Here is a 27,590-nt window from a genome sequence, read left to right as displayed (position 1 = left end):
GGTGGAGAGGGCATTTAAGGAAGAAGAAGCAGCTTTGTGAGCAGTGAGGGTGGTGTGGGCAACAGCTATGCAGAGAGGGCAGGAGGCCTGAGGTAGACTGAACACAGATGGCCATGGAGCTGGGCAGACAGGCAGGAGAGGTGAGCTCTGCTTTGTGGGCGATCGGTGGGAGGCACAGAGAAGGGTGGCCTGTTTTCGGGGGGTGGGAGGCACAGTGCAGAAGTGTTCTGAGGCCTCTTTGCACCAGTTTAAGAGCTGATTGTTAAATTTTCATCATTTCTGTGAGCTGATTGATTTTATATTGATAGTGTACAGTCAGCTAATGGTGAGCATGTTTAAATCACAGAAACTGACTAACATCATAAATCAGGGTCTGATTGTTCCTTTTTCAGAGCTGGTCGGTAAATATTTTTGGCAAGTGTACATGTGCACAAGTGTGTGTGTGTATGTGTGTGCATGCACACATGCGTGCACACATGCACACATGCATGCACATGGGAGTAGAGTTGATATAAGTCACAAGGAAGAAGTCTAGCAATAGCCATACAAGGAACTCCAGCAGCACTGAGTGAAGTCTTGGGCACTCACCAGTCTCAGATTCTTCATGGCTTGGGGAAACATGCCCTGGTGTAGCTGCAGTTTGCCAACTTTCATCACCTGCACACCTCTGACGGGATGGCATCCTGGGAAAAAGGTCCTGAAAGAAACCAAATGGCAAACAGTGTCAGGAGCTCTTACCATTGCAGCCGGCATTTCACTGGGAGACCATGGGAGTGGGAGCAAACACTGGCTGTGAATGTTAATGAGCTACTGTGAGGAAATTAGTTTTGCAAACAGGAGAATGTGATACTGAGGGGAATAAGCACATTATCAGCCTCCTGCTCCTGCTCCTCACAATTCCTTTTGCATTAGGAGGGGGAAAAGACAGGATGGGAATGCCTCTGAAATAAACACAAGAGAAGAGAAACAAGTTTGGACCTCTGCATTGCTCTTTGGGAGGCGAGTGGGAAGATCAGATGCTAATCTTATCTTCAGCCTCTTCCACGAAGTTCCAGCACCCAGGCCAGTCTCAGAAAGGAAGACAGACTTCCGATAACGACTAAGTGAAGTGAATGAATGGAAGGTCTCAGGACTCCCCATCTGGATAAGGCCACACCCTCTGCTTACTACAAAGCCCTTTGAATTTTAGTTGCATAGTTTATCATAGTTCACCTTTCTCATAGGCTCTGGTCTATTTATCTTCTCCTCGCACTGGACTACAGAGCTGTTCATTCAGGTGCCCCATCTGTGTTGGCCATGACGTCCTGTCTGTAGGAGCAACGTGATGCACAGTCGAGCATTTTCACCCACACAATAGAATAGGGTGTTGCAGTGGACAAAGAATGCAAACTTAGGGCTGTGTTTCACATCCAGTGTTATTTCAATTTCAATCAATTATTATACTAGAGTCAATAAATGTATAGTTTGACCTCTTCCACCCTCCGTGACCTTTGTTCTTAGTGTCTACTGAACTCTTGCTATATGTGTGGCAGCAGGGAAATACTACCTTGTGTGTGTGTATATATACACACATACATACACACATACATACATACATACATATGGGCTTTTCTCTAGGACCCCAAATCCCATTAGACACAAGATAAAGAAATATTCATACAACACTCAAAACTATTATAGGACAGAGCATGATTTAGTGCCCAAATGACATCTATCTCAGTATAGGGGAAAGCTCAATTCAAGTTTATTGACTTGAAGTATGAAGCGAGAAGGTGACGGATGGGTGGGCCTGGAGGAGGTAAGAGGACTTAAACCGGCTCCCAAGGGGTTGGGAAGACTGGGCTGCGAGGGGAGAAGGGAAGTGCATTCAAACTTAGTACAAGCGAGGACACACCACCCGGCTGCTTCTCCAGAGACGACAGGTGCCTGTCAGGAATATCAGCCCACACGTAACCTGCTCTTAGACATAACCCTCCAGGCCGCGACTTACACAGAGCTTGCGATGGGTGCTGTTTTAACTGCTTTTCATTTATGAACTCGTGGAACCCATATTTAAGTCCTACTATTTCTATATAGTGGCGAGGAGGTAGGTTTACCAGGAGAGACACGTGTTCTCTGGTGAGTGTACACTATTCGCGAACCCTTCCCTCTCCTGGCACCACAGCTCTTCCCCTCATGAAATGTGATATAGAAATTTTTTTCCATTAAAGCTCTTAAAAAAGTAGAAAGAGAGGGAGGCATTTACATGAATAGAAGGTTGGCCACTTAAAGAACTGAAAAGGGAAGGAGGGGAAGGACAAAAGAGACACCTGGGTCCTGGATTTTTCTTCAAATATGCCAGGAGATCAATCGCTTCACCTCTCACCCCTGACAAAATGAACATCATTATCTACTTGTGTGGAAAAGATTTGAAGAGCTGCAGACAAAAGCTTAAGTACAGGACGCCATTATCAGAAGGTAATTGGCCTGGACACTTCCCTTATAAAGCACACCTGGACTTAGGATTTTATTTTATTGCTACGAATATGACATAATTAAATTTAAAGGCCAAAAAGTAATTTTATACAAATAATCATTCCACTAAGTGGCTGTCTGTCATGTCAGTAAAAAGAAGGAAAGAAAATCTTTGGTTCTATGGTGGCAGAGAAAGCGGTGCCTAATTACGACATGTCAGGTACCTGCTCTGGTTTCTTGAAGATATTAAATAATGAGGCGTTTCATGGGAGAGGATGAGGAGGAAGTGTCTTTGAGTGACCTGCCCATAAATATTTGCAGAGCAGTCTCCGCTCCGGCAGGCATGCAGGTCCTGGGCCTGCGTCGTTTCTGGAGCCCTCCCAGCTGACATATGGAATAAGAATCACGATCACTGGCTCCAATAGTGCCCCAAGGAAAACCGGTGATGCTCACTCCTGCTGGGAGAAGTTCATCAACTTTACTGGTGTGACAATGATGAGGAGAGAGGAGGGCCTGCGAGTGGCATTCAATCACAGGACTGTAAAAAATCTAGGCCAGCCTGAGAGCCTGAACCAGAGAAGGAACTGGGGTGCCGGAGCACCAGAAAGACTAAAGGGAAGCTTGCGAGGGAAGGCCAGGGCAAGGTGCACCCACGAGGTGCCGGCTCTGAGCCTCGTTGGGGACAGATGTGGAGAAGTTCATGGGGAGCCCTTGGCCTTGGCTAGTGTACATTCTCGTTGCAGAAATGGGGCAAACGAAGTGAGGGCACCAGGAGATGGTGGGGGCTGCCAGACTGTGGCACAGAGGATGTGTGCTCCAGAGGCAGCCAGAGCGCGGTGATCACGGGGTTTCTTGGAGCAGCAGAGCTTGAACCAGTGTAGACTGGGGAGGTGACAGGCTCCCGGGACAAGCACAGGGGGCGTGGGAAGGGACTGGCTGCTCTGGTGAGGAATGAAAGGGACACTTGAAGCCAGGCTGTGCAGAGGCAGAAATGCAAAGCCAGGCACACAGCATGAAGCTGAGAGCATTTCATCAGAATTGGAAACAAAAGAAAATTGGAGAAGAAACCTGAAAGGTAGAGAGATTTGAGGCAGGAAGGTGGTCATGATAACAGAAGAGAAAGGGCTGGTGTGAAAGAAATGTTTTACAGCTGATTCAACAGGACCTGGAAATCTGCTGGGGTTCCGTGGAGTCAGAGCTGATTCCAAGATGCAGATTTAGAACACCGTCATGCGAAATGCCAGCAAACTATGTAATAACAACGTTATCTGACAAGGTATTCCACTTGCTTGGGTGTTAGAAATGTTCTTTTCATAAGAATAATGCTAGCAGCCACATGCTCCAGAATGCTGGACCAAGAATGGGAAAATCGCCTTTGGTGTTTGCGTGGTGAATAAGTTCCTAGGAAGGAATGTGTTTAAACAAGCCGAGGAAGGTAGCAGCATACACACTAGCTTAAACTCAGTGCCATAAGCACCAAGATCTTGCTCCTATATTTTACAAGGAGACTGAGAGTCAAAGAACTGGAATGACTCAAGTTAAAAGAATATAGAGAAGAAAATACCTGATGGCTGGCCTTATGTTGTGAGGGTTTTCTACAAGATGTAATTATCAATCACAGTGTTTTATTACCGTTTTGGTATTTATTGGGAAGAAAAAAATAACAGTTCTGGTTGAGGGCTATGGTTTTAAGAATGGATTTAAAACATATTATTGAATTTAAAAGGGGAATTTAACTTGCCTACATAAATTGTATGACAGTTACCAGATAGCCCCACTATATGAATTTTAAAATAGTGCTAGAAGTAGACCACCATTATTTAACTTCCGAGGAAGTGATCCAGAAAAAAGTATCAGTGGATGAAACCAGAAGATCACAGATGGAAAGAGAATTTTAACATGGAGAGATTGGTTTGTTACAATCTGAACCTACTAGTCTATTTTAGTGTCACTAAAATGGGACAACCAGGGACTTCCCTGGTGGCACAAGTAGTTAATGTGCAGCACTATGAAGCTATTGGCAGCCACTGCAGCACGAGTTTGATCCTCAGCCAGGGAGGTGGCCCATATGGCACAGCAAACCTTTCCTGACTAGCCCACTGCTCCCCTCAGCAGTGTGTTTCAGTAGATCCACCTGTTCTGCTCCCCACTCTGTCGCTGGTGAATCCTCTTATGACCCCCCCACCTCTGACCTGTACCCCAGTTCTTGCATGCATAAATAAATCTTTTTTTTAAGATTTATTTATTTATTTATACAAGCACTGGGTACAGTCAGAAGCATGGGAGGGTGAGAGAATTCACCAGAGCCAGAGCAGGGAGCAGAACAGGCAGACTGACCAAGTACACTGCTGAGGAGAACAGCGGGCCTGGCAGGAGAGGTCTGTCGCGCCATGTGGGATCGAACCTCGTTGGCGGCCAGGGATCGAACCTGCGCTGCAGAGGCTGCATGCAGCTTCGCAGCCCAGCGCTCAACCGCTGCGCCACTGGGGAGGCCCCAATAAATCTTTTTAAAAAAATGGGAAAAACAGGCAGTACACACTATCTAATACGACACAAGAGGAATTATTTTGACCTGCCTATAAAGCATTCTTGAACTCCCCCAAAATAAGAAACTTTATTTAATCAAGCCCATAAAGTTAAATTCCATTTCATAGAAAAAATAAGTGATAGAGGAACACATGAAAGCAACCAGCTAAATTCAGGGTATATGGAATTCTACAGGATCTTGACCCAGCATCCTCAAGAGATTAATAGCATGAAAAGATAAAAGAGGGCAGAGACTTAAGAAATATAATAATCAAATGTAGTGTATAGAACTTAGGCATCTTTAATGCAAACAAAACTGTAAAATGATTTTTTGTGAGACAATCTAGAAAATCTGACCATGAAATAGTATTACGGATATTAAAGAAAATGTCCACATTTTCCAGAGATGCAAACTGAAGTATATAGGGATGAATGATGTAATGTCTGAAATTTGATTTACACTTCTTCAGCAGAAGTTCTCCTTCCAGGAATGGTGCATTAGCTTGTTTTGGACTAAACTTGTTCTTTTAACCTATCTGAGGTATCAAAATAATTGCTGAGGCCTTGGGGTCTTGAAGAGTCAAGACTGCAGGAAGAATGGAAGGGTGCGGAAGAAGATGCTCCTTGCATTCCTTCATTGCTGCTTTCTCCCCTTGTTCAATGCAACTTAAATAGTAGAGTAGCAGTTATAACGGTCTCACAGAGATGAGGATACAGAGACTAGAGGTCAGGGCTTAACAAGGATGAGAAGGAAACCCAGTAACCCTCCCTGGCTTTCATTTGTGATGCTCAAAAAGGTACACTCTAGGGATAGTCAGGTGAGTCAGGACTAGACCAACCCTGTGAATCAGTTCAAATCAACTCAAAGTTGACTGGCTTAAGGGGATCTATTTCTACCCTGATTGCTAGAAGCAAAAGTAAATTCTCTTTGAAAGAGCGTAACATCATCCTAAACCTCAAATTATCTCTCCAATTTTCTATACTTGTCCTTCATTCAGTAAAATTATAAGTGGGCACACAAAACAAAAACAAAAACAAGAACTCTTGAAGAACCAAGAGAAAAACAGACATTGAAACAGAACTACAGGCACTTCAATATTGAAATTAAAACATAGAGACTTTAAAATAGTGGTATGAAATATATGTGAGAATTTAAATAATAGATAAGAATTTTAGCAGAAAAATCAAAATTATAACCAATGAAATTTCTAGAGCTGAAAAACAGAAAACTGAAATCAAGAGTTCAATAATGTAACAATAGATTTTCCACAGCAAAGGAAAGAATACGTGAACTGGAAGGCAGAAAAAATATATGCACTGTAAAACATGGAAAGACAATGAAATGGAAGATAAAGAGAGATTAAAGTTCATATATGTTAACTGGAGAAGGGAGAGACTTTGATGTAGAAGCAATTAATGCCTGACAATTTTCTAAAGTAATGAAAGTGATGGAGGATAAGGATAGAAAAGTTGGAAAGGAGGTGCCACAAGACCAGAAACCTGACTCACACTATGCTGACAGCTGGAGGTGGGGGCAGAAGCAATTAACATAGTCGTTAAACCAGCTATAGGAACTAAAAATTCTTAGGTGCAAGGCACAGACCCAAGCAAAGTGTCAGATGCTGTTAGAGTCTTAAGGCACAGAGGAGAGGTAAAGACATGGAGATCAATGTAGAATCTTGTGTCCCTTTCAAGTTCTACATTGTTATCCAAAATCAACAGCAAACAGGCCATTCCACAAAGAAGGGATCCCCTCCCAAAGACAAGACGATATCAGGGCAATCTCTGCACTGGCACGGGACAGCTTCCTTCTTCCTTCTGCCTACCTGTGCCTGTGCAGGTGACAGGTGCTTCTTTTGGCCAACTCTCTCCCTCCGCAGGGCAGCGGCGGTCCTGCCTGCCCATGACCTGTCCCATGCTGGGTCTTCTCTTCTCTGACCTCCCTCAGCAGAGGCAGCTCTCCTCAAGGCTGCCTGCCTGCAACCGTGCAGGCCTCTCTTAGCAAACTTGTCTCTTTCGGGCCAGCCCTTTCTGCCCGCTTGCGTGTATTCTTTCCATTTTATAATTAACCTGTCCTTTTGGACAGGACCTGTGTTGTGGAGAAACTCATCTGAGAAACTCATAGGTGTTGCTTTTGAAGTGGGAGCCCTGGTGAAACTTTTCCCAGAGTGAACCCAGGACCCCACTCTCCAAACCCAACAACTCCAAAAAATGACTTCAAAAGTCAGTTACACATGGATAGCATTAAGGGCATTATGCTCAGTGAAATAAGCCTGACAAAATTATTGAGAATATATAGAGAAATTAAAATACCATGCAATCTTACTACAACATAGACTCTAAAAGCAAAATAAAGCAAAAATCAAACAAACAAACAAGTCGGTTACAGATTCTGAGAGCTGAATCCTAACCAGTAGACCACTTGGGAAGTTAATGCTAAGAATTGAAAAAGACCATGCCTCCCTGGTGGCGCAAAGGGTTAGGGCGCAGCCTATGGAGCTAACCACAGCGGCTGCAGCATGGGTTTGATCCCCAGCCAGGGAGCTGCCCACATGGTGCAGTAGACCTCTGCTGTGTCGCCTGCTGCTCCCCTCAGCAGTGTATTTAGGTCAGTCTGCCTGTTCTGCTCCCCACTCTGTCTCTGGTGAATCCTCTCACCCCCTGCACCTCTGGCCTGTGCAGCAGTTCTTGTGTGCATAAATAAATTAATTAAAAAAAATGAATTGCAAAAGACTGAAAGACTGAAACAATTCAACAAAGGAATAAAAAGGGTGAAGAAGATGAGAGATAAAATAAGTGCTCTAAAATCTAGATAATTATTAAATCTGGAAGATGATATATGAAGGTTCATTATATATTATTCTGTTTTGTGTATTTGTAAAAGTTTTCATAATTAAAAAAGTAGAACACTGGGTTTTACTTCTTCACCTTAAGAAGTTATGGCGGTATCTGATAGATATCTGCTTCAAATTTCAAAATGTTTTAGCATTTTAATGAATTCTAAGACACACAGAAAAAAATAATATGCACAATGACTAGCAAACAGTAGCCGTACACACTTTTTCAACACATCACACACACACTGATTTGATAGCTGTAATAACAGCAGATATAGCAGCCGTTCATATCTAATACAAGGCTTCAGTTTTGGTCTTAAATCAAGTGTAGAAAGTCACTGTCACGCAGTAGGAGTAACTAAGACAAGAAAGCACTGAAAAGGCAGATGAAGTCATCAGGTGTCTTTGTGGTAGAGTAGCTTGGTTTATAGTAGAATTTTGTTGTTAGCTGAAGAAAAAAAAAATCCTAACATTAGAAAACAAAATCAAAGGAAGAAAAGACAAACCACACTATTTAAGGAACCACTTTGGAGTAACAACTATTTCTTCCCATGAGCTTAACTAATCCACACAGTCTGGAGAGGTGCTATTTCCCAAGTGGGCTAAGGAATCCGTATTTCTCCATCACCTTTACTGCTTGGTTCTGCTGGTGACAAAAAGATCAGAGGAGTGAATTCTCACTTGTTTCTGAAAGGGAATGATCCTGGCCTCTAGACAAGACTGAATCCCCAGCTCCTGCTTCATTTCTGATATGCGCTGTTGGTCTCATACCACCAAGGAAGATGGCTCTGCCCCTTTCCCTACTTCCACCACCAGAGGATTAGAAATGAAGTTCATGGTACTGTGTAATTCCACTACATGTTACAACAGGATTTTATAACATTACAATGAGATTTTTCAAGTGCTTATTCTGTCCCATAAAATGAGTAAGCAGGATCATTTCCACAAAGAATACATTTCTACTTCTCTTAATTTCCACCAAAAACATAGGTCTATCTCACTCAAAAGTTTGATTATTGTTATTTGTATATGATATATATGTATATAATATATAATGATAGTATAAGATAATCATATGATAAAAGCAAAAGAGTTTTTGTTTATTTTAAATGTTTGTAAAGTTCAGATCAGGAGCAGAGGCTTCACAGTGGATATATTAGAATGCAGTTATAAGATTTGGATTCAAGAATGTGGTTCTTCAAGCAGATGGCCAAGTGACCACTTCACATGGTCAGGCATTTTAAACTCAAACTTTTATTAGGTTTAGAGGGCCGGTGAATGGATGGTAAATGGTAACTAGTTACAATGTACAATTACATCTACATTGAGATAAACAATGGCGGGAAAAAAAACACCAAAGTTAAAAAAAAATCCTAACAGGGCCTCCCCGGTGAAGCGCTGGGTTGCTAAGCTGCCCGCGACCTCTGTGGTTCGATCCCCGGCTGCTCCCCGGCCACCGGAGGAGGGTCCCACATGGGGCGCAGACCTCTCCTGCCGCCCGCTGCTCCCCTCAGCAGTGTACTTCGGTCCTTCTGCCTGCTCTGCTCCCCGCTCTGGCTCTGGTGAATTCTCTCACCTTCCTGCGCTTCTGACTGTACCCAGTGCATGTATAAACAAACAAACAAACAAACAAATAAATAAATAAAACATGCCTCTATAAAAAAAAAATCCTAACAATATTAAAATGGTTATTTTTCAACAGTCAAAAGACCGACTTGGAATACCTGTATGTTTACCTTTTTTTAATGTTTTATTCTTGTTTTTATGTTTTATTCTTTCTCATTTGTTTTTCATATTTTTCAGTTTTCTAAGTTGCATTATTTTTATTGAGGTGACATTGGTTTTACAACCCTGCATATGATTTAAGGGTATAGTTTCCCACCTTCTCAGGTATATGTTCCCACAGCGTGTTCTCAACTAAATCTGCAGTAACACAGAGAGAACCCTGGTAGGGGCATAAGTAGTCGAGAAGATACTAGATGAATGGTCAGAAGCTGCCTTGTGAAGGGAAAGACTTACATTACAGATAGTTAAGTATTCAATTGTGAGCAAGAAACTTGGGTTTTCATCTTTCTGAAAGATATTGCCTCTATCATATCTGTAACTTTCAAATTAAGTAAGTTTATTTTCATTAAATTTTCCCACCTCCTTGTCAGATCTGTTTCACTGCTGCCTGCCCCACTGCCAACAGCTACCAGCAGAGGACCTCATGGGCCTCTCCCCTGCACATGGCCTCCATGAAGCCCACTGGTGAAAACAGGTCAAAATCTTCTAGGCAGCCAGGACAGTCCTCCAATGAAAGCAAAAAAAAAAAAAAAAAAAAAAAAAAAGTCCTTTTTAACATAATAGTGACAATGCTGTCCTCTTGCTAGTTTCATTATTGCAGCACTCATTTTGGGGGCATGAAATATTTCATAAGGCCACCAACATGAGTGAATTACATGTAATTATACTTAGGTATTACATACTTGAGAAAAAATTGCAACAAAGATTACAAATGAAACAGAAATAAAAATTACAACCCAAAGACTAATGAAATTAAAAGCTAGTTCTTTGAAAAAATAGACAAATCTCTACTTAGACTCATAAAGAAAAAACAGGAGAAAATGCTAATAAATGGAATAAAAAACAAATGAGAAGTTACAACAGACATCTCAGCAATACAGAGGAACATAAAAGAGTATTATGAAAATCTTTATGTACATAAGACATCATAGGTACATGAAAAAATGCTCATTATTACTTATCATCAGGGAAATGCAAATGAAAACCACAATAATACTACCTCACACCAGCTGAAATGACAAATATCATAAAGACCCAGAAAGAATAATACAGATGGGCATACACAGAAAAGGGAATCTTTGCACACTGTTTATGGGAATGCAGATTTGTCCAGCACTGACAGAAAAAGAGTATGGACTTTTCTCTAAGTATTAAATTTAAATCTACCATATCATCCAGCAATTCCACTCCCATGTATCTACAGAAAAATGCAAAAATACTAATACAAAGGGATGTAGGCATACCTATATTCAGTGCAGCAGTATTTATAACAGTCAAGCTATGGAAACAACTTAAGTGCCCAACGAGAGATGAGTGGATTAAGAAGATGTGGTACTTATACAGAATGGAATGCCACTCAGCTATAAAAAATGATGCAACATCTATGCAACAACATAGATGAAAGTGGAGGGGATTAGACTAAGTGAAATAAGTCAGAAGGAAATAGAGAAACACCAGATGAATTCACTCATGTAGAATATGAAAAATAAAGCAAAAGAACAGACATGACTAAACCAAAACAAAACCTCTGAATTGTTAGACTTTAGATTACCAGAGTGGGTGTGTGCGAGTGAATTAGAAAGGCAGGGAGGGAACCCAATAAACCAGGATGGAGGAAGGACTAAGGATGCCTTGGTGGTGTGTTTGGAAACTTCTATCTAAAGAGTTGTGAACCCATATTGCTGACTCATATACAGTGTTGTAAATCAATGTTACCTCAATAAAAAGTAATACAAAAAATGTTGAATCTACTCTGCATAAGGTGTATTCATCAACATACATAGGCAATGAAACACCTGTGAAATTCTATAAATGGATACTCTAAATTTCATAAATTTGTGAATATACCACAGTTGGTCCTATCATTTTTAGATCATTTCCTAAGAAGAAACATGTGAGTAGAAATTTTTGCTTATTTTCATATTTTTAAAATTTATTTGAACCTATTAGTTCAAATTTATGGAAATCAGTTTTTGTGCTTTTTCTTTTAATATGGTTTTAATAAACCATACTGATTCTTTCACTGAAAATAACAGAATATTTTAAAGTGATAAAATGCTGACAACATAGTAAGGAATTGTCAAGCCAAAATCAAAGTGAAGAAGGAATGCTTAGAAGTAAGGAGAATGACAAAATCACTACTATGCAACATGCTGGAATCTCTCAATTCACTGTTCTTTTGAGCAGGGGGACAGAATAATAAGCCCAACACTGCAAAGTCTAATAGGGACTTCTCCCTTCTTGCAAATTACAGGAGACAGATTACCAAAGAACTAAATAGAGAGATAGTCCATGTTCATGGATAGGAAGACTCAATATTGTTAAGATAGCAGTTTTTCCCAACTTGATCTATAGATTAATACAACCCAATCAAAATCCCAGCAAGTTATTCTGTTGGTATAAAAAAAATGATTCTAAAGTTTATATGAAAAGAAAATAACCAGAACAGCCAACAAAATATTGGAGAGACAAAGTTGGAGAGATTGACACTACCTGATTCCATACTGAGCAAGACAGTATGGTATATAATAAACAAATAGATAAATAGAAAAGAACAGACTTCAGAAAGACCCACATAAATATACAGACATCATTTTATTGTACATCATGTTATTGAGATTGATATACACTGTCTTCTTTCTTTCTTTTTAACAAATTGAAGGTTTGTTGCAAATTTGCTTCAAGTAAGTCTATTAGCACCTTTTCCCAACAACATGTGCTCACTTCATGTCTCTGTGTCAAGTTTGGTAATCCTTAGAATAATCAAACTTTTTCATTATTATATCTGTAATGGGGATGTGTGATCAGTGATCCTTGATGTTACTATTATCATTGCTTTGGGGCACCACAACCCACATCCATCCAGCACTGAAAATTTAATCAATAAATGTTGTGTATGTTCTAACTACTCCACTGATTAATTCTTCATCTCTCTTGCTCTCCTCAGACCTGTAGACACAATACTATTGAAATTAGGTTAATTAATAACCTAAAATGGTCTCTAAACATTCAAGTATCCATTTAGAATTAAAGGTGTCAATACTATTGAAATTAAGCTAATTAATAATCCTAAAACGGTCTCTCAACATTCATGTAAATGAACAGTTAAACATTTCTCACTTTAAATCAAAAAGCAGAAATGGTTAAGCTTAGTACAGTCAGTTGAAAACTGAGATGGAATAAAAGCTAGGTCTCTTGTGCCAAACAGATAGGAAAAGTACTTGAAAGATATTAAAAGTCCTACTCCAGTGAACAAATTAATGATAAGGAAGCTAATTAGACTTGTTGCTGATATGTAGAAAGTTTTAGTGATCTGGATAGAAGATCAAACCAGGCAAAATAGCATTTTTAGCCAAAGATTAATTCAGAAGGTTGAAGAGGTGAGGAAGCTGCAGAAGAAAAGTTGGAAGCCAGAAGAGGTTGGTGCATGATATTTAAGGAAAGAAGCTATTTCCATAATATCGAAGTGCAATGTGAAGCAGAAAGTGCTGTTACAGAAGCTGTAGCAAGTTATTCAGATCAAGCTAAGAAATTGTTAGAACAGGATACTGTTTTCCCGCTACAACAGCAAATCAGCAAAAGTACTTGACTGTATAACTTGCATGGATTGCAAAGCCTAAAATATTTAATACCTGGTCATTTACAGAAAATGTTTGCTGGTGCCAGATCTATAGTAAAGGATTTTCTAGCAGTTAGAGGCTAGAGAGAAAATTCATCCATACAAATCCCCTCCTATAAAGGGGAACTATGACTATCTTTTAGAAATGTGGCTTTCTACTTGTTTATGTGACTAATACAAATAATGTTAATTATAATAAGTAGGGCCAAAGCCATTGTTTCATATCAGGTATTATTGTAGGGACTTTGTTTTAGTTCAATTTATTCTAAAATACCTTATGAAACCTTATGCAAACATTGGTAATGATACGTGATCAGAGGATCTTCTCTGCCAAAAAAAAGTATAAATCTAAATCTGGATAAAATTGCCAAAAGCAACCCTTTCAAGTCAAAGGCAGATGAGAAATTATGAAGTACTTATTCTTGAAAAATAGCTAGAACTTAGGGTAAGAAAAGCAGGAGTCAAAGGCTTTCTTGCCCGAGGCTATTCCCATCCAATACCCCCACCCAAGAGAGCCATAGAAGGACTAAATCAAGCTCTCCATACCACATAGGTAACTGCAATATCACCCCACTCAAGGCAGATACAAGAGAGCCAGGGAAGATTCTCAACTTTGAATGTATTCCCCTTCCCAGACACAGCAGAGAACAGAAGTCTTACAGGTACAAGGTGTTCGAATAACACCCTTGTCCACATTATCAACTGACCACTGAATGGGACAGACAGAGGGGGGACACCTGGAAAGCCAGACTTAAAAGGAATAAAAAACAAAGCAAAGATAATAAGCTACACAGCATATTCCATATTTTATAACCAGGCAAGTTACAAAAACAACACACGACAAAATCACTACCAACAATCTTCAAAACAATGAACAGAATGAAGACCTAATATATTATTTTTAAATGCTCAGCTTTCAGTAAGAAAAATATTAGATAAGCTGTGGTATGGAGGAAAAAAAATGCTCCCAAACAAATTCACACCCTAATCTCCAGAGTCTATGAAAGTATTAGTTCACAAGGCAAAAGGGATTTTGCAAATGTGATTTTAAGGTTAAAAGTCTAGAGATGAGGAGATCATTCTGCATTATCTAGGTTGGCTCAATCTAATCACACAAATCCTTAAAAGCAGACACCCATTCCCACTGTGGTCAGAGAAACAGATATGACTATATCTATTGGATTGGAGTAGGGTTAGAGGTATGTTATACTGTTAGCTTTGAAGATTCTGGAAGTGAAACATGAGCTTGAGAAATTGAACAGCATCTAAAAGCTGGAACAGTCCCATAACCTCCAGGAAAGGAGTACAGTCCTGTTGTACCTTCATTTTAGCCCACAGAGTCCTGTGTTAAGCTTCTGACCAAGAGTACTGAATGAGAAGAAGTTTGTGTTATTTTCAACCACTAAAATTGTGAGAATTTGTTATAGCATCAACACAAACATATAGTAGATATGTAAAAACAAAACAGCAAAGTAGGAATCATAATTAGGAACACAGCTGTTAAAAGAAACTGGCTCTGACTAGGTCCAAGTCAGGTTTAGAAGACAAAATTGTTAAACCAGCTATTATGAGTATTTAAAAAAAAAGGAATTAAATTATATTCAATAATTAAGAAATATAGTTAAAAGGAGGGATTTTATGTAGAATAAAATCTATTAGGAAGAAATCTATTAGAAAATGTAAATTCCAAAGTTGAAATGAATAATTCTCTAGAGAGATTCAATGTTAAATTTGACATGGCAAGAGAGATAATCAATAAACTGGAAGACAGATTAATGAAAATATCATTTCTGTGAAAAAAGAGAATAATAGTTGAAAACAATGAGTAGAACTCTCAAACACCTATGGGACAAAATAAGGGGAGAATGAGAAAAGGGCAGAAGAAATAGTTGAAGAATGTTTGTGTATTTCCGAAATTCATACATTAAAATCCTAACATCCAAAGATGATAATATTAGGAGGTGGGGCCTTTCAGAAGTGCTTAGATCATGGAGCCTTAATGAATTGGATTAGTGTTTTAATAAAAGAACAGAGATTCCCTAATCCCTTCTACCATGCAAAGCTACAGTGAGAAGTAGCTGCCTATGAACCAGGAAGAGGGTCCTTACCCAACCGTGCAAGATCCATGATCCTGCACTATCAGGCTTAAGACCTATGAAAATAAATTGTTTATTATTTACAGGCTACCCAGTCTGTGTAATTCTGTTATGACAGCCTAGAAAGACTAAGATAGACTGTGAATTTCATTACAAGGAAATCCATTCAGGAGAAATGAAAAATATGTTCACAAAGGACTTACATGCAAATGCTTAAGCAGCATTATTCATTCTAGTCAAAAAGGTAGAAACAGCCAAAATAATCAACAGGTGAATTGATAAGTAAAATGTGGTATATCCATACAATGTAACACTATTCTGCAATAAAAAGTAACGAAGTATAGGTTCCTCCCACAATGTCAATGAATATCAAAAACATGCTCAGCGAAAGAAAGGAGAGAAATAAAAACACATATTATATGATTCAATTTATGTGAAACATCTAGAAAAAGCAAAAGCACAGAGACAGAAAGCAGATATACGAATGCCTGGGGCTGAGTGTGGGAGTACCAATTAAAACAGAGACAAGGGAAGCTGTTGAGATGACAGAAATGTTTTAAAAATGGATTGTGGTATTCATTGCACAACTGTGAAATCTTCTAAAACTCATAGAACATGTACAGTTGAAATGCTTTTATTTTATAGCATGTAAATCACACTTGAAGAAAGTCATTAAAAAATTAAACAACCTCAAGAGTCAGATACTATCGTCACCATTTCATGAATGTGGAAAATGGAGACAGAGAGATTAAGGGACCTGTTGGAAAATGGCCTAGCTAGTGAAATGATTCAAGGGGGAAATGTGTACAGAGTTCTTAACTACAAATCAAATCTGTTAGCTATGAAAGTATATTACTGTAGCAAAGCACTACTTCATTTTATATGACATGAAGGGTTATCACACATCGAGCATATCCTAGAAGCCTGACCCTGTGCAAGGAACATTTGTTACATTATTTCTAATTAGCACAACAATTTGCAAGATAGTTAACTAATATCACCTCTTTTACAAATCAGGTAACTTGGGCAGAGGCATATTAAATAAATTGTTTAAATACACAGCTGGTGTATAATTCTGGTAGAATTTAAGCCAGTGGCTGACTCCAATATCAGCATAATACCTCAATATCTCACAAACTTGATTGTTCTTTTAAATGTGATATTTCCTAATGGGATAACAAAAACTACCTGGACTTTATACATTAAAACACACAATTAACAACACCAAAAAAGTCAAGACCTTTTCAATGTTTTTCTTGAATTCCAGAGTTTATAAGAGGAAATATATTTTTCTACAAAGCTTTCTTTGTTGATTAACCTCCCTTTCACACTTTTGAAGGCTGCATAAGCACAGAAGACTAGTTATCTACCCTTCCCTGTGAATACAAATATCTATATCTCAATCTCAATCTCTTTAGATTACAGAAATATATATTCATTTAGTATACGTATTTATATCATTAAATCCCTGCTTGGAGGTCAAATTATTCTAGTTCCTTTAATATTGCTTCTAAAAGAGCCACTGCAGCCATGCCATGACTAATCTTTTTTTGAGCTCATCAATTTGTATCATTTGAACAGTTTTTATTAATGCAGACATTATACACAGACATAAAAGCTGCTTATGTAGTGTTTTTCCAAAGGGAGTAATAAGGGAAAGGAGAGCTGGAGAATAAATATTCATAAAAAGAGGGGTTCCTCTTTTTGGGAAACCTTTTATTTTGCCATTATCAAAGGGTAAGTGAATCAAGAATCCAACATTGTATGGAAGTCACACCATCATTTGGATTTAACTTGATGACTTCAAGAAACCTCTAACAATACTTTTCTTTGGAGAGAATAATTAACGGTATGTTTGCCAGATTGGTTTTTTTTTTGTTGTTAAAGATTTACTTAATTATTCATATAAGAATTGGGGTGTAAGCCAGAGAGGGGGGCAGTGAGAGGATTCACTAGAGAAAGTGGGGAGCAGAAGAAGTGGATCTACTGAAATATACTGCTGTGGGGAGCAGCAGAAGAGACAGAAGAGGTCTGCTGCACCATGTGGGTTGCTCCCTGGCCGGCCAGGGTTTGAACTTATGTTGTAGTGACTGGCAGTAGCTTAATAGTGCTGTCTTTAACCCCTGCTCCAACAGGGAGGCCCTATGTTTGCTATTTTGCCCATTGAATGTAGGAAGTAGAACAGCCTTTAAGAAAATCAGTGTGCACTCAGGGTATTCACAGTTAATACCCTGACAAGTTATATTTTATATAGCACTCCAAGTTTATTATTAAAATAACTATCAAGACATAAAAGTAGATTTTTTAAAAAAAATCACAACACAAGGATTATTAGTCAACCTAATGCCTGATGTTCTTAGCCACAACTTTGCTGAGTGCAATGCATTGTGAAACACTTCTGAATAAGCATGTGGATTGAACTTGATGGTTAGTCTCCTTTGCACTGTCTGAATCATGGGCCAGAAACACAAGTTTAGAGCAAGCAGGAATCTATGCAGCTGTCCACATACTGCATGGGACTTGTTTCTGTATAAGTCTAAGTCAGACATCCTGGCCCCTTCTTGCTCCTCAATCAATTCAGTTCTCTATTCCATGTATAGATTGTACTTCCTAAAGGGAAAACAAGGGTAGGGAGGGGTTTAAAGGGCAAGAGTGGCACACTGAGCACTGATAAGAGAAGGTGCTCTAAATAATTTGTAGTAAGTGGAGGCTGAGATAGGAGGAAACTAGACAGAGTGCACTGTGGGTTATTTTTCAACATACTTTGTTTTATGCTCTACAGAGCCAGGAGAGGAAAAAATGCTATTTCAACCCACCAGCTCCCAGTTGATCAGACTCCACTAGGTTATGAAACCAGGCTGTTAGTTTAACATAACAACCTGCTAACCAGTTATAGATCTGATGAGGAAACTTGAAGAGACTGGTTCAAGGGCAACTTATATATTCTATGTCCATTAGCAAACACTAAGACTTAATGTTTTCTCATTAAAATTGGGAAAAAGTCAGTATGTCTTCTGTCATTATTATTCAACAGAGTAGTGGAAGTACTGACCAGTGCAATAAGGCAAGAAAAGGAAAGATAAACAAAGAAAAAAGAAAAGGCTACAGATAAAAAAAGGAATAAGCTCTCCCTAATTGCATGACATGATTGCCTATATAGAAAATCCTATGGAATTTACAAAAAAAAATTCCTACAACTAACAAATGAATTCAGTCAAGTCTAGGATATAAAGTCAACACACAAAAGTTAATCATATATCTATCCACTAACAATGAACAAATGAAAACCAAAATTAAAGATACACTATCACTCAAAATTTCTATAAAAGTGAAACACTTATATAAAAATTTGAAAATACCATGCACAAAACCTAGATGGTGAAGATACAGAATGCTGATGAAGGAAATCAAAGGTGATGTAAATAAATGGAGAGACATACTTTTTCATGAATTAGAAAACTCAATATGGTAAAGTTGTTGATTTCCCCAAAACTGATCTATAGGTTAAACACAATTCTTTAAAATCCTAGCATCTTTTTCAGATATATACAAAGTTATCCTAAAATTTGTATGTAAAGGCAAAGGAACTAGAGTAGCTAACACAATTTTGAAAATTAAGAAGAAAATTGAAGGACTCATACTGTCTGGTTTCAAGCATTTCTACAGAAGTACAGTAATGAGACCAGAAGTAGCAAACTCTGGTTCTCTTCCAAGCCTTCAGCATGTTCACTTATCACATTTCTCCCTTGTTTTCAGGATTCCACTCTACTATGGAAAAACAAGTATGGAAATAATACAGAAGAGTAGCTAAGTATATAAGGATGAAAAATGGCTGTTCCAGGGACTCCCCTGGTGGTGCAGTTGGTTGAGCGCTGCACTGTGAAGCTGTCTGCAGCCTCTGCAGCACCGGTTCAATCCCTGGGTCCCACATGGCATGGCAGACCTCTCCTGTCTCACCCACTGCTCCCCTCAGCAGTGTATTTCAGTCAGTCTGCCTGTTCTGTTTCCCACTCTGTCTCTCGTGAATCTTCTCACCCTCCCATGCATCTGGTCTATACCCCGGTTCTTGTATAAATAAATAAATAAATCTTTTTTAAAAAAAGAAAAATGGCTGTTCCAGTTGTCTACTGCTGTGTAATAATCCTCCCTGAAATGAAGCGGTATTAAACAACCTTTTCTCATGTTCACATAGTTTATGTATCAGAAATAAAGAAACGGTAGGGCAGAGAAATCCCTGCTCTATAATATGTGGGACTTCAGGGGATGATCTGAATGGTAGAGGTGTTACAAAATTGCTGGAGACTGGAAAAACAGGGTCTCGAGGCTCTGCCTGATAACACCAAGACACCAATATGGTATCTTCACTTCCATTCCTGCACCTGAGCTGGGGTGCCTGAAGAATGAGCTCAAGAGTTACTGTCAACCAGAATGCTTATGTGGCCTCTCCATGTAGCTTCTCACAAGATGGCAGCTTGGTTCTTAAAGGGATCATCACAAGAAAGAAGGTAAGAGTTCCAAGGGATCAAGGCAGAAGGCTCATCTTATTCTTACAGAGAACAAAGCTTTGTAAGAATAAGTATTGAGTAGAGATTGGTGGTGGTGACAGTGGAGAATTAAGATGTAAAGAAGGCTATGAAAACCTGGCAACTAAGGTTATACTAACAACTCCTTGCGTACAAGAAAGTTATTTTATAGCCACCATTTCACTGATAACTAACTTTATGCAGTTTCTTAACTTGATTATACAGATGGATGGATGCAGACCTTAAGGTTATAAGAGGCAATGTAATTTGGCCAGAGTGGTATAACCAGTGATGGAGATACTAAGATTAGAACCTACCACGTGCTTCCTGAATTGACCATGTTTCTAGACTCTTACCTCTCTGCCTTAGTAAACCTCACCAGTTTAATAGTTGTAACTTAGATTAGCTCTGTGTACAGTTAAATTTTTTCAGTGTGACCAAAATACTTCCAAGAGCCTTCAGCAGCCGCTTAATATACAACTGTGACTCTACTGAGAACAAGCACGCTGGCATGGCTTCTCACCACCAGGAACCAATGGGTGAAACCAGATTCATCACTTAACTGAGAAAAAAATGTATTGGAAAAATGTGCAACCAATGAATCTGCCAGTATGGTTGTTTCACGTATAAAACCTGGAATCTAGCATTTAAATAAATAGCAGAATACTGTGGCTACCAGCTGTGTTTTCACTTAAGATGCCATTTGTGGGAAATATTTATCAGTCTTCCACTTTCTCTGTGCAAAATCAAAGAAAATTGAGGAATGCTGAATTACATGTCTTCAGAAATCCTCTCATAGAATAACTCAATTCTCAGAAGCTATTGTCTGAAGATGTTATTGATGTTTTACTGAGTTGATGAAGTAATATAATTTGCTAGCAGGAAAAAGACTGGCAACAGAATTGTGTTCATTAGAACAGTATCTTCACAATGCCTTAGTCCATTTTCATTACTTTTAAGATCACACATCATATCACAGGGCAGAACGGTCATCTTGCTATGCCCTAGATATTTCAGTATGTTTACAGCTGGAAGTAGATTTTAACACTTTGTAAATTGCAACTATTTTTGTTAGGAAAGATTCATTTATGCCGATGGGAAAAGAACTCTCTCTGAAGGTCTATGTGGTCTTTGTTAACGTGAAGCTCTCATTATTTTATACTCATAAGTTCCTGTGGGGGAAATCTCCTCCACAACCAGTTCAAGTCCAGTATTTGTACAGACCAGCTCACATCGAAGCACCATCTGTCTCCACATTCTTTTCAGCTGTCTTATTTCCTAACTACTCTCTTGCTTCATCTCCATTTAAGGACTCACCAATGGCCTTCTCAGTTGTGCCTCATAAATGCTGCCTTCCCCACCAAAAGATCCTCTTTACCCAATCAAAACTCCCAAGCTTACTTCAGAAAAGTCTGATCTCATCAAGGTGTTAAAGGAAAACAATCTTATTAAACTACAGTTATCAATGACTGATCATTTCATAGAAATGTTTGCATTTTGGGAAAGAAATTCTTATTGACTCAATGGGTTTCTAATGGATAAAATTCAAAACAATATAAATAAGTGATGAATTTTCATTGGTGGGAGGGAAAAGTTTTGGGGGCATAAGTCCCTAACAGGATCTTTAAGCACTATAGAGAACTGAGGTTCATGTGTATGAACAAGCATGATGCAGTTTCAAAGGCAAGCAATGCATCCGTTACACTGTCAACCTCGCTATTGACACATCCATCATATTACTTAGTTCTGTGAGACAAATATGAAATGTCTGGAAGGGCTTGAAACCACCTGAATAAACTCTACCAGCATGAAGAGGAAGAAGGAAAGGGAGAAAGGGAAACTACTAGGCATCTACTTTCCAAGCTGTTGGTATTTGGAAACTTCTGTTATCTGCATTCCTCTCCTTGGTCCGGTCTTTACATGATTGGGATGACCAAATGATATTCCTGACACATGCCTGTTAAAGGGGTGGGAGATACTTTGTTTACAATTATTAAAATGAATCATAGACTGTTTAGAACTAGAAGGAATTGGAGGCTCTTAGATATTCAAAACTTCAACCCCATCGGGCCTCCCCAGTGGTGCAGCGGTTGAGCGCTGGGCTGCCGGGCTGCCAAGCTGCCCGCAGCCTCTGCAGCACCGGGTCGATCCCTGGCTGCTGGCGAGGGTCCCACATGGTGCGCAGACCTCTCATGCCTCACCCACTGCTCCCCTCAGCAGTGAACTTTGTCAGTCTGCCTGTTCTGCTCCCCGCTCTGGCTCTGGTGAATTCTCTCACCCTCCCGGGCTTCTGGCTGTACCCAGTGCTTGTAGAAATAAATAAATAAATCTTTTAAAAAAAACAAAAACAAAACTTCAACCCCTTCAGTTTAAAGATGATGTACTAGCCTAGGAATAGCCCTCAGTCCACTAGATTTTGTGAAAAGCTCTGAGCTCCATGAACTCAAACACTCATCCATTAGAACTCTCAAGTTCTTGGCACATAATAAATGTTTGCTCAACTATTGGTTGGAATCTTGACATCCAGCTTCCTGATTTTATGTTCATTTTAACTCTGCCCATCCCGACCCCCCCCTACACACACACATGCATGTACGTACACACACACACACACACACTCCTTAGTTCCAGTCTCTGGTGGGAAACAACTATGGGTCTTTCCTGTTAGGAATAAGAAACCACAGTGAATTAGAAGACAAGCTGATTTATGCAGGTTGTTGGTGACTCTACATGGCAGCAGTGTAGCCTCCATCACTGCCGTAGATTTTAGAAACTGGGCCAATTCTCTCATCCTTATAGGAGAAGATTTGGATGAGGAGACAGGGCGGCTGGCCCTCAGAGAAACTTTCCTGAAGCTTTTCTATCTTGGAATGTCCCTTAAATGGTAGACTAAGAGGTTCTCTTTAAATGCAGCACCAGAGGCTACTGGAGTCCAGAACACTTACACGCGACTTCCCTTAAGGTATACACATGACAAGGTGCTCCAGTCTATGCTAATCTATCACTTTATGGGACTTGAGTGGCTGCTTCTCAATGAGGTAACCGTCCCCATCCTCATACCTAGAGAGGGAAAGGGGCGCACAAAGAGGGCCTTGCCAACCAAACCGGGAGAGTAGGAATGACACCAGAATTTAGCAAAGACCTGAGAATATTATAGTTTGCAACATTGAAAGCTGTTGGGCCAGGATTCCAGTTAAAAAATAAAAGTTTAGACCATTGAATAAACCGTAGTCACTATTTTATTGCTGAATTCAACAGAGAGAGAACAAATGACTGAGGCAATAGAAGCAGAGAATGATCCTCCATCCTTTACGTTAGCTTTAGGACATTATTTTTATTTACAGTTGACTAAAATTCATTTGGTCTGTGTTCTGGAAATTTCCTTCAAACTAATATTGGTGCCATATAAGTGAAGTCTGAAATAAAGAGAATTTCATAAGCTTTCCATCTTACCTATTTCCATCATTTTCCAGCTCCATTCAACACCAAGTGCTCTTCACTACTCTTAAAACATTGCTGGCACAAGAACTGTGTGTGGGTTAATGGATTTGGGCTCACAGGTTTTGATGATCTAGCTGTAAAGCACAATTCCTTATATTTTTAGAACAAAGAGAAATTCTCATCTTTGAGGTGGCGTACACCTTTGGGAGAGACACTCCAGGATAATTCATTCACCGACTCCTTCCCTCCTTCCCTCTCTCTTTCCCATGTACACTCAACATTTGCTGAGCACCAATTAAATGCCAGGCACTACTGAGACAAAGTGGGACACAGGCAGATAATAGTTCAGTCCTCGTGGCACTTTCATCACTGTGGAAGAGTCAGACACTGAAAAATATTAATAAGTCTTATGAGTGCCGTAGAGGAGACTGCAGGGTCAGGAAAATCTTCCCAGAAAAGGAGATATTTTAGTTGGGGCTGACAGAAGAGTTGAATTTGATTGATAAAGAAGAACTTTCTCAGCATTAGAATTAGTAAATGCAAAGATCCTTGGGCGCACACACACAAAACACAAACAAACAAAAACACTAGCAATTCAAGGAACTGATAAACATCCAGCATATTTTGAGCAGGGAATAAAGTTTATGTAAGTAATACTGATCTGCAGTGAGGAAGGCAGGCAGGCACACTACTTTACCTGCCAAATCAGCTGAACCAAGCCACAGAGCCAGCCTCTCATCCCCCATTTATATGTTGGGACCAAGCGAGGGGGAATGGGCAGTGGCAAGGTCAGCAGATCTCTTTAAGAACAGAGCCTGGAACTTAAGGTCAATTGTTAACTTTTACACCAAACCATGCTAGCACCTATTCATTGTGAATAATTTTTAAGAAGAGAGAGAAAGTCACAATTAAAGAAAGTTCCATTAGGCCAAGCAGCAGTCAAATTTCTGAAGCAGGAATTGCCACAGACCCACCACCATGCGAGATAGGTCTTCTCTGTGATTCTTTTTTTTTCAATTTTTTTTAAGGATTTATTTATTTATGCATACAAGAACTGCGGTACAGGCCAGAGGTGCAGGGGGTGTAAAGACTCACCATAGACAGAATGGGGAACAGAACAGGCAGACTGACTCACTGCTGAGGGGAGCAGTGGGCAAGACAGGAGAGGTTTGCTGTGCCATGTGGGTAGCTCCCTGGCTGACAAGGGATTGAACTCGTGTTGCAGAGGCTGCAGGTAGCTTCACAGTGCTATGCTTAACCGCTTGCACCACCAAGGAGGCCCTCTTCTCTGTGATTCTCTGGCAGCAGCACAGATTGTTTGCAAAACTGTTGAATATCTTTGTGGATCAATCAAAAGTTGAAGCTACCAGGCTGCATTTGAATCCAAGATTCTGGGTGGTTCTCTATTCTATGTAACAATCATGCCCTAAGGCTGACAACAAGATATCATTAATTTTTTTGCTCAATTTGCTGTGTTTTCCTGAGTAAACATTTTTTTCTATTAAAGAAGCCAGGAAAGATGAAGATTGGTGGTAAAAATGAACCCTTTCTGAAATTATGGATATGAATTTGATCTTTGTTATAAGAAATGAAGCGAGGGAGGTTGGAAGAAGCAGGGGGTTGCAGTAAGCTCAGCAACCAGGCTGCGAGTCTTCAGTACAACGAGCCTGTGGAGCCCTCCCCTCCTGCCAGACCAGCACTGCCTGCCCTGCAAGGAAAACCACAGTCATTTCCTCACACTGGCCACTTTCTTCCTCATCCACAAGGGATGTCTTTACAAAACTGCTTTGGGCATTTTGGGGGAATGAAATCAGTTGAGGGAAGAAAACCTATGATTTCATCTAGGCAAAGAGGTCTGGTAAACAGCAAGAGCCTTCCAATATCCCTCTCAGGCACCAAAGCACTACTCCAGACACCACCAATGCAATGCTGGGCTTATCCTGCTAAGTCTGTGTCTCTGCAACAGCATATGGAACTGGCAGGAGTCCCAAACCAGGGCTATTGTGACACTGTGTCACCGCTGGGAAGCAAGGTTTATGTGCTCACTGTTTTTCTTAAGTAGGGCTAAGGAGCAGGATTCTGTCCAAAGGATTATCATTTTCTGTAGTTAATGAGTTTATCTAAGTCTTTGAAAAGAAATGGGAGGGGAGCTGGAGGGAGGAGGGGAGAGAGATAAAGGAGAGGGGGAGAGAGAGAGGGAGAGAGAGAGAGGAAGGAGAGAGGGAGAGAGAGAGGAGAGATGCAGAGATACTTATATGAGCACCAGTGGGCATATGTTCTTTAGAAATTTATTTTTTTTAAGATTTATGTATTTATTTATACAAGAACTGGGGTACAGGCCAGATATGCGGGAGGGTGAGAGGATTCACCAGAGACAGAGCGGGAACAGAACAGGCAGACTGACGAAATACACTGCTGAGGGGAGCAGCGGGCGAGGCAGGAGAGGTCTGCCGTGCCATGTGGGACCCTCGCCGGCCGGGATAGAACCGGCGCTGCAGAGGTTGCAGGCAGCTTCACAGTGCTGTGCTCAACAGCCTGCGCCACCAGGGGATGCCCAAGAAATTTAATTTATTAAACAGAAAATCTGGTCTCTTTTAGCCTCCAGCCAGCTTGCTTCTGATACCCAGAGGTCACATGTGATTGGAAGTCACAGAAGAAGCTCCACTGAGCAGTTTCTGAGGACAACCAATCCCCCACCCCTTAACCTGTCACTGCCTTCCCTTTCCTCCCTTCTTACTTCTCTCTCTCCAGAATTACAGCCCATCTCTTTCTCTGAGTCGCTCCAGTCCCCATCGTCAGATCTCTTATTATTTCAGACTAGCTTTTACTGTCAGGTCCAATGACAGAACCAACTAGATTTGATGGTTGCTTTTTTCCCTAATATTCTAATCTTAAACATATGTATGTTTATTTATTATTGGTTTATGTAAATTTCTCCCTAAAAGATTGCTCCATGAAATTCTATTTATGTAATCTTTCTTGGTTGGTTCTTGAATACAGATAAAAGAGTGCAATGTGGGTCTCCCCGGTGGTGCAGCAGGTGAACGCTGGGTTGCGAAGCTGCTCGCAGCCTCTGCAGCGCCGGTTCGATCCCCTGCCACCAGGTGAGGGTCCCACATGGCCCGCAGACCTCTCCTGCCACCCGCTGCTCCCCTCAGCAGTGTACTTTGTCACTCTGCCTGTTCTGCTCCCTGCTCTGGCTCTGGTGAATTCTCTCATCCTCCCGCGCTTCTGACTGTACTCAGTGCTTGTACAAATAAATAAAATAAAATCTTAAAAAAAAAAAAGAGTGCAATATGCCTAAGGACTTTTCAAATATTTGTCAGTTTGCTTCTTCCTCCCTTCAAAGAATATTTACTGAGCGCCTACAAAGAGTCAAGCACTGTTCTAGGTTTGTTCTAGGTACTATTCTAGATAAGCGTTACCTCAATTTATTCTTACAACAGTGTGAGGCAGACATTATTATTGCTTTCTTACAGATGAGAAAACCGCAGCTCACAGAGGTTTAATAGTTGGCCTAAGTCACATCATCAGGACAGTGCAAGCTGGTTGGTCTGTAACTCATGCTCTTTCTAAGGCATTCTAGACAGAGAGCAGACAGGGTCTCTGTAATGACTTGGTAAGTTCTCACACTGAATTCTTCATGACAGTGTAAATCCCCAAATCAATTTATTAATGAAGACAACCAACAGGCAAGGTTTTCGATCACTTTGGGAACAAATTAAGAGAATGAGTTTCTATCCCTTTTCACCTATCAGTAAGCACAGATTTCTGATATCCATTTTTCTTCTTGGGGTACCAGGTAAATGTGAGTCTATCAAAATTACCTGCAGGCCAGGACTTCATTAATGTCTAAAAATTGTCAACAGTTATTATACAGCTTCTTTACAAGCAGTGGCCCAAATAATAGTTAAGTGTACAGCAAAGGTCTGCAGGGTTAAGGCTGGGATGGGAGAGGTGACAAGGGAAAGAGGTGGGTAAGCACCAGAAGTCAAAGTTCAATGGCAATGACATCCCCTCAGGGGACCATGCAGGTTCAGCTCATACAGTTCAGTGATGGCTGCCTTTACTACCATAATGATGATGGAATATACTCCCCAGTTCTACAAGCCTGTGTTAAAATTAATATCCTCTCATAAAGTCTTGAGTTTCAGAACAGTTGCCTCATGCCCTTCACTGCGTGTCTAGTCAGAAACAACTTCCGCCCAAAGCGCCCCCCACCCATCCTTCTGGGGTGGCAGATGCACACATGTGGCCATCCTTCCCCACGCAATCTGAGGGCGGGAATAACAATGGGTGTAGTGACTTC

The 27,590-nt window shown here is 40.2% G+C and overlaps 1 protein-coding gene across 2 annotated transcripts in view; it reads right to left on the bottom strand.

Moving 5' to 3' along the window:
• Nucleotides 1-27,590, bottom strand: part of SMYD3 (SET and MYND domain containing 3) — a gene marked incomplete at its 3' end in the record, with an annotated part of 742,797 nt that overhangs the window by 13,493 nt on the left and 701,714 nt on the right. For both annotated transcript variants that reach the window (XM_084254008.1, XM_084254009.1), the window contains one exon: nucleotides 589-697. In XM_084254008.1, the coding sequence (XP_084110134.1) occupies nucleotides 589-697 (109 nt within the window). The remainder of the gene's footprint in view (nucleotides 1-588; nucleotides 698-27,590) is intronic.

Source organism: Talpa europaea, assembly GCF_964194135.1.
Source record: "Talpa europaea genome assembly, chromosome: 14".
NCBI classification, from domain to species: Eukaryota; Metazoa; Chordata; class Mammalia; order Eulipotyphla; family Talpidae; genus Talpa; species Talpa europaea.
The sequence above is the reverse complement of the archived record's forward strand: the minus strand, read 5'-3'. Positions and strand labels throughout refer to the sequence as shown.